The sequence below is a fragment of the Aegilops tauschii genome, chromosome 2 (assembly GCF_002575655.3).
Source record: "Aegilops tauschii subsp. strangulata cultivar AL8/78 chromosome 2, Aet v6.0, whole genome shotgun sequence".
Classification (NCBI taxonomy): Eukaryota; Viridiplantae; Streptophyta; class Magnoliopsida; order Poales; family Poaceae; genus Aegilops; species Aegilops tauschii.
Window position 1 is genome coordinate 91,033,643 of NC_053036.3, and position 8,218 is coordinate 91,041,860.

The 8,218-nt window shown below is 45.0% G+C and overlaps 1 protein-coding gene across 1 annotated transcript; it reads left to right on the forward strand.

Annotated features, from left to right (window-relative positions):
• The first annotated feature begins 4,873 nt into the window (after window positions 1-4,873).
• On the forward strand, window positions 4,874-7,630 carry LOC109757695 (uncharacterized). Its single transcript, XM_020316528.4, has 2 exons — window positions 4,874-5,146; window positions 6,242-7,630. Exons 1-2 carry the CDS (start codon window positions 5,103-5,105, stop codon window positions 7,422-7,424), a joined length of 1,227 nt encoding a protein of 408 aa, XP_020172117.1. The 5' UTR covers window positions 4,874-5,102; the 3' UTR covers window positions 7,425-7,630.
• Window positions 7,631-8,218: the final 588 nt, after the last annotated feature.

Consider the following 8,218-nt stretch of genomic DNA (forward strand, 5'->3'; position numbering starts at 1 on the left):
ACGGCTTCGGGTTTTTCGAGTTTGGGCTTTGGGTTCGGGAAAAAACGCCCAGGGTGAGCATCCCATCTCTGTTGTTCTTATCCTCCTTATCACCATCGCTGACGATGGCCTCAGTGTTCACACAAGCACAATGTGTTTGAATGTTGTCAATCATAAGGCATCTCTCTCTCTCGGCATAAGATGAGAAATCTGTTTTTTTCTTTTCATGTGAGGTTTTAGCGAGACGTGCATGCGTGGTTATAGATGGTTTCTTTCGTCTCCTGATTTTGCTGAGTTGTTCATTTTCAATCCGGCTCGGCACCGGGATGAAAAAAGATGGATCATGTGCAATTGTTTAAGTTGCATCCTAAATGTATTTTAAAAATGGTTAATAGATAAAATAACATCATATTCATATTATAAAAAAATTCTAATAAAATTTCATATATAATTTGTTAAATTTGAAGTTAGGGTTAGAAAATATTAATGTTTTTGGAAAGCATTTGATATGTACTACAGGTTCATTAACCCAATTATCATGGTGTTTTCTGCAAAAGAAAAATCTAACTTATAATTGGTGTGTGGGTTGATTATCTAAAACATAAGGGGATTTTCTGTAAAAACGGAAATCTGACTTAAAACTAGAATGCGAGTTGATTACCATAAACACTAAGTCACTCGCGCCCGTAAAGGATATCGAGTCACTCGCGATTGGAGGCGGCTGGATTTTCTGTAAAAGCGAAAATTTGACTTAAAATTGGAATGCATCCATTGCCATCGCCAACCTCTCCTTGCCTGAGCGTGTGGCCCAATACTTCCGCCTCCAACGAGGTCATGCCATGGCCGCATCCTTGTCGAATTCACCATGATAGCCATCATCGCAGAACGCCAAAGGCCGTCATCGTGCCGCCACCATCATAAGTGTTTATATATCATTGAAATGCATGTGTAAAAAACTGCAGAGAATTCAGTATATGTGTTACACCTTATAAGCAAGTTTGCTGAGAAACCTACAATTGCCTTGATTGGGTTGTTGGCATCTGTTTCTAATACATGTAATGTTAAACATGACTACATACCATATTTTTTCAATTTCTCGCCACTATTTCTCCTTATTTTTTCCTCTTTGTCCCACTTGATCCAACACGTGGGCTCACTTTTTATCTGCAATGTAGAAAGAGTTAATGGGTGATCAAAGATGCGCTAAATAATATGTATATGGAGCCATGAGTAGAAGCAAGGTGTGTAGGTTCAATGAGTGTAGTGCCTTCTCTGTTTCTTTTTTCAAAAATGTTTGGAAGAAAGAGAAACTATAGTCTTTGGTTTTCAAATGGATTAATTTAAGATATTTCTTAAATGTAAAAAATTGCTTTCTTGATATCTTTCCTCATATTAGCACATGTTGTCATTGATTCGATGTTTTTAGGTTGTGTCTTATCGCATGTTATTAACACGTCACCGCCCATACTACGGAGATGATTGGAAGTAAGAAAAATTTATCAAGAGTTCAACAACAATTAAACCACCATTTTATTAGTTTTTTTTCACTTTGAGATTTTGAACGTGTGTTTGTTGGCAGGAACTGTCATGCACGCCAACACTGATTACATGGTCTTATTTTCATATCTTTCTATTTGAAACGGGCGAAACGGTTGTCACTGGGATCTTTCTATTTGATCTTTCTATTTGAACTGTCACTGGGATCGAGCACCGCAAGATTGAACCCAAAGCTAAGCACTTCTCCCATTGCAAGAAAGATCAATCTAGTAGGCCAAACCAAACTGATAATTCGAAGAGACTTGCAAAGATATCAAATCATACATAAAATAATTCAGAGGAGATTCAAATATTGTTCATAGATAATCTTGATCATAAACCCACAATTCACCAGATCTCGACAAACACACCGCAAAAAGAGTTACATCGAATAGATCTCCAAGAAGATCGATGAGAACTTTGTATTGAGATCCAAAGAGAGAGAAGAAGCCATCTAGCTAATAACTATGGACCCGAAGGTCTGAGGTAAACTACTCACACATCATCGGAGAGGCTATGGTGTTCATGTAGAAGCCCTCCGTGATCAATGCCCCCTCCGGCGGAGCGCCGGAAAAGGCCCCAAGATGGGATCTCATGGGTACAGAAGGTTGCGGCGGTGGAAATAGGGTTTCGGCTCCTCTTCTGTTGTTTCCAGGGTATATGAGTATATATAGGCGAAAGAAGTCGGTCAGGAGAGCTAAGAGGGGCCCACGAGGGTGGGGGGCGCGCCTCCCTGCCTCGTGGCCTCCTCGTTGATTGCTTGACGTCCTCTCCAAGTCCTCTGGATCACGTTTGTTCCGAAAATCACGTTCCCGAATGTTTCATTCTGTTTGGACTCCGTTTGATATTCCTTTCCTTCGAAAGACTGAAATAGGCAAAAAAACAGCAATTTGGGATGGGCCTCCGGTTAATAGGTTAGTCCCAAAAATAATATAACAGTGTATAATAAAGCCCATTGAACATCCAAAACAGATAATATAATAGCATGGAACAATCAAAAATTATAGATACGTTGGAGACGTATCACATGGCTCCATTAGCCCCCAGGTTAGGCTATTTTTTCACCTGCTTTGTGTGTTTGAGGAAATATAGCTTACTTGATGTACTTGGAGTGTTTGGAGTGATGTGGATCTTGGTGAATTTTTCCAATATGAGAGGAATTTGTATCAAATCAAATGCACTTTTGTTATGGAAGCATGATTTGGGCCTATGATCCGTGTTTAGTTTTTTTTCTCTTGTTTGACTCTTTTTATTGCTCTGTGATGATTTAAGTAGCAGGGTTACGTGAATGTAGATGGTGTATCTTTGTTTTACTAATATGAAGGCCTTCCCGAAGCATATACCGCTTCCCAACTCCTGTCTACAAAAAAATCCTCTAAAAAATGCTCTCTCAAATCATGTGTCACGGTCGAAAAAAAGGAAAAAAAACCACGTCATCGTCAGTAGTGACGAGGGCAGAGCATCGACAACGTGCTCAGAGAGGCAGCACATCAACAACACAGTGACCTTTCCAGTCCCCCCTCCATGTCCTCTCCCCCGAATTCTAGCGGATCCACCGTCGACGATGATCGCTAGAGGAGATGCGGACAACCTGTCTGGTTGCAGTGGTGGAGATCCGCAGTGGGTGGAGGGACACATCTGCTTCTCGGTTTCCTAAAGAAGCCTCAACCGACGCAATATATTGTCCACCTATTCCCGGTCCCCTCCTCAGTCCCAATCAACGGCACCCTTCTCTTTCCCAAATCCCCCCCCCCACCCGTCAGCACCCATAATCTCTCGGTCTAGGGTGTGAGGCAAGACCATCACAGTAATATGAGTAGTGCGACCACCAAGTCGGTCAAAACTAAAACACAAGACAATAAGCTAAACACACTAAAAAAACAGCCAAAAATGGCAACAAGGACCTGTATGTATCACGCAAAAATGCAATAACTTGCATGAATCCGCTAAGTAAACAAAAGGCATAACTCCACCAGCTCCCTTTAAAAGCCACCATGTCTTTTTCTCATGCAAAACAAACAACAAAGGCACACACAGAGTCGCCAACTGGCGCGGCGTGCCTCCGCGCCTCCACCCGCTAGTTATATGGAAAAGCCTTGTCTAGTTTGTCGCGGCGACATGGGTCGTGCCCCTCCCGGCAGCGGCCATGTTGTGGGTCACCCGATGGGGTGTCTGGGCTCAATGTTTTGTGGCTGCTTTGAGCGAGTCTTTGTCTCCCGGTTGCGCGACTCAACGATGCTGCGTTCGTCGATGGATCTTCCAGCGATGGTCTCGGTTGGCCCTAGACTACGTCATGGCGAGGCGCGGGGCGTTATGCCGTCCTTGAGCTGGGATTTTGGATTTGACGATGGTTGGTCGATGGGCATGCGACCGGCTCACTCTGCGACAAGCTGGATGGCGCGTGTGGTGGTGTCGGTGGCTAGCCAACCATGGGTTTGGATGGAAGACAACCGGTGAAATCAGTGCTCAACGCGTCCTGGCCCGACTATGATGGCTTTTGCGGACGTCGTTTCCTTGATGAAGGTGTCGTTGTTGTTATTCTCATCCCTCTGCCCTTGTTTCTCAGGGGAAACCCTAGGTCCGAGCTCCTCGGTCTGGATGATGCTGACATGTATGATGTCGTGTTCACTCTTGGCGGCACCATCCTGGAGTCTGATTTGGCTGGAAAGACCCGTGGTTGGCATGGTGGTCATTGATGGCTCGTGTGGCAGCGGCAATGTGGGTGTGCGAGGTCGAGGCTGCAGTGAGACTGTGGTAGTCGGCTGACTCTCTAGGTGTCCGTGGGCTCATTGTGGTAGTTTGTTGTAGTGGAGGCAAAACTGTGTGGAGGGTCCTTGTGGCAACGACGACAAGCGGGGGATGGCCCATCTCGATGATTCTTCACAGCGCCAACCTTGCATAGTGCTATGTCGCTCGTTTATTCCCGGATCCATTGTTGGCCCCGTTGCTGGCGTGTGTGTTGTTCATTTCGCTTGGATCTTCATGTGGCCGCTTCTGCCACTTCGTTGTGTACTCAGTCATTGGTTGCCTCCTTTAAGTCAAAACGCTTGCTCGGGAAGAATTGGTGACGATGTCGCTAAGGTACAAACTCGTCAATATTTCCTTCGTAGCAGTGTGTGGTTTATATTGTGTCATGTGCAGTGAGTTGTATAGTTTATCGTCTGTTTTTTCTCTAATTAACTGGGCAACACTCTTCTTCTTAATCATTGAAAATGAGGTTGCAGGTTTATTTATATAGATAAAAAGAAAATTTTGTTTCGCTTCTCCAGCCATCCAGAAAATTTTGTACTTATGGTAGAAGAAAGACGAGTGATACAAACAGCGAGATCGAACGGCTCGCAGGAAGCAAGGAACGATCGTCTGACAAGCGAGGCGATTGATCGGTGGCTTCCATCGGTTAACCGACGCCCATCGGCGTAAAACAACACGCATACGACGAGCTCCGGCGGCTGGCGCCGCCGATTCCCTTTAATGTGGCGATCGATCGGTGCCTTCCTCCGCCTCTTCGTTGCCGTCTTGCCGACGGATCTGACGAAGAAACGTGGCGCACCGGTAGCCGTAGGCACGCAGACTGGCGTGCCGCGACCATGCAGCCACCGCTGGAGCTCTCGCCGCCGGCACCCGCCCCTAGGTCTGCACACCCTTGACCTCTCCCTCCCTCTCTTTTCCCCTCCTTTTCCTAGTGCAAATTTGTTGGGTGGATTAGATCCAAACTAGAATCAGCCAAGAACACATCTCCACGGCAACTATTGGTCAGTAGCCGTCGCGCATCTTGGTAATTTTGCTAGTTTCCTTGTCGCGGCCACGAATGAATGATGCCCCCTGCCGAGATGCACGCCCGCCCCTGAGCAATGCTTTGGTTGTGTAAGGCGAGCGTACTGCGAGATTGCATAAATGTTGTCCGGATAAACAGGTGAGAGTTTTGCGAGATTGGTGGCACTTGATTTATTATTTGTTTTGAGTATACTCTACAAAGTACAAACATCACCAGTTTAGCTACATGTGGTTGCCTGAATTTATAATTTGGGTCAGTCGAATTTCACGTGAAGGAAGGAACAGCTGGAGGGAAGGAAGGAGCTCTCCTGGGGAGCCCTCTGGGTCTATCTTAGGCTTGCAGGCGACCTCATTATCTATCTTAGGGGTGTGGGGCATGGTGCAGGTTCGTCGGAAAAAAACTGGTCATCGCCGGGTGGTGGAAGCACGGCGGTGGGCGGCGGTTCAGGGGAGCGCCATCCACCGGCGGTGGCGGAGGCAGGCGGTTAGGCTTGTGCTGGATCGGTGAGGGAAGAGAAACAATACATGTACCGGTTTGAGGTTGAAGATGAAGCATTGTCCGTTGGATCTTGATCCAATGATTGAGATAGGAGGGGGGACCGTTTTCATATTTTCACGCGACTGGCGCCTAACCGCTCCCAAATATCACCCTCCCAAATGCATGATTCGGAAATGTACCAATTTTAGCTCACTAAATAAGGTTATCTTTATTCTGTCGTACTGAGCATCAAGCTGTTGGCTATTCTGCGGTAGCTTATTTTAATTGTAGTGTGCCATCTCGATATACATCTTACTATATAAAGCATTAATGTTTAATGACATGAATATTTTTGTTTCCCTTTAATGTGTAGTACTGCAGTAAGAGCCTAATACTACCACATTTCCAATCTTTTTTCTATGATATCTGATTCCTCAATGCTGATACATCGTTCTTGAATTTTTTGTATGACAGAGAAGTGGTCGTTGCAGAGTGGCCATCTAAGAAAATCTGCCACTGCTTGGTCTCTACCTCAGCCTCATCTGAACAACGTGTTTGGGCAGACCTACCGGACAGCCTGCTTCACCTAATCATTGCTCTCTTAAGCTCATTCCATGACCTCCTTGCTTTTACTGGCACTTGTCACTCTTGGCGTGCTGCGGTCTTTTCCTTCCCATTATCCATATATGCCTTCGTCTTTCCACCTCTCCATCTCAAAGCAGCTTGGCGTAAGGCTAATCGGGATTGCGGCACATGGTATTATCTTTTATCGAACTACAAATGGCGTCTTTGTGATCCTGTGAGGACAGACTTATCTCTTCGCCGCTCAGCTCCCCGTAATGCTCCAAATTACATGCGCTATTTGGGCTGCTCATATGGGCATCTTATTTTCTCCTGTTTGGAGCACCTTCTCCTTGTCGATGTTTACACAGGTACTAAGGTGAAGCTGCCCAAACTCCAAGCCAACAGCGGTTGTGCGATCTATTGTGGCATTCTTATGGCTCCACTCAGTTCATCCAGCTCGTGTCTCCTCCTTTTCTCAAAATCATCCATGTTCCAGTGGCGGGTTGGAACAAATTCCTGGACAGAGTACCCTTTTGTTTCTGAACAATTATTTCTTCAGATTGTTTTGTTCAAAGGTCAGATGTTTGCCATGGGCTTGACCCACACGCTCAAAACCATATCCTTGGCACCTCAGCCCAGTGTGCAGGAAGTCGATGTTGTGTGGGGAGAGGACCTCGTTGTTGGCTTGAATTATGATCCATGGTTGGTGGTCTGTGGTGACATGCTTCTCATGGTTGATCTTGTTGATGACTTGATAAGCAATGGCACCTTTCAAGTCTTGCACTTTGATTCTTCAGCCGAACCAGCTAAGTGGACAAAGATGGAGAAGTTGGAAAACTGGGCTCTCTTTGTTAGCCTTGATAGGAGGAGCCCAACATTTTCTTGCATGAACCCTGAAAGATGGGGTGGAAAGAGTAACTGCATTTACGTTCCGAGTGCATCCAAAGACTCTGATGAACCCTGGATTGCTGTAGAGCTTGGTCAGGCAGTTTACAGCACAACTCGCTCCGATTCATACATTCTAGGAGGCAGAAGCGATCAGCTTGAGAGCCTCTGGGTGCTCCCCAGCTTGGTCTATGGTGTTGGCCAGTGAAGCATCATGTTTGCTTGTCGCATGTTTTTTTACTCTTGCATATGCCCATTCGACTGCTGCTTTTACAAGTATATTATGTTGAGCTCCAGCCAGTGATGTAGTGAACAAGAAAGTATTTTATGGACGATTATTCATGCATGTGTGTTCCTTGATCTGCATGCCATGTGCCTCTCCTTGGCTTTAATGGAGGGCATAGTTCAGAAAAATGATGCTCCTGAAATTGCACCTACTGTTAGCATGCTAAATGCAATCTACTCCCTCCGTTCCTAAATATAAGTCTTTTTAGACATTTCAGATGGACTACAACATACGGATGTATGTAGACATATTTTAGAGTGTAGATTCACTCATTTTGCTCCGTATGTAGTCACTCGTTGAAATCTCTAAAAAGACTTATATTTAGGAACGAAGAAAGTACTACTGGTTAGCAGCCCTCTTGGATTGCTTATTAATAAACAATACACTGGGTTCTACTTTCATGTCACGACAAGGTAACTTAAATTTGCAGCATTGTTTCTTTTGATCTGCAGGCACGAGTTTGACGAAAATTTGCCTAAGAATGTTAGGCTGGTATTTCCCCCCAAACCTTTAGAGTGATATTTGTGATCTTTTGTCATCAAGGATGAAAGAGATGTTTGTCCTAACGTTTAGGGACATACCAACTCACAGGAAAATCTCAAAAAGATGAAGCTTTACTAGTTAGTCTACTGCTGTATTCTACAGAAAATCAAGGTGTTAGTTTTGATGTAGCTTATTGCGATTGAAATGTACCATCCTTTTTTCTCCCTTGCTAC

Excerpts from the sequence above, each read along its gene's own strand:
- LOC109757695 (XM_020316528.4), top strand. The coding sequence starts at position 5,103 with ATGCAGCCACCGCTGGAGCTCTCGCCGCCGGCACCCGCCCCTAG. Across the intron at positions 5,147-6,241 it reads CCGCCGGCACCCGCCCCTAG|AGAAGTGGTCGTTGCAGAGT; the intron begins GTCTGCACACCC and ends TTTGTATGACAG.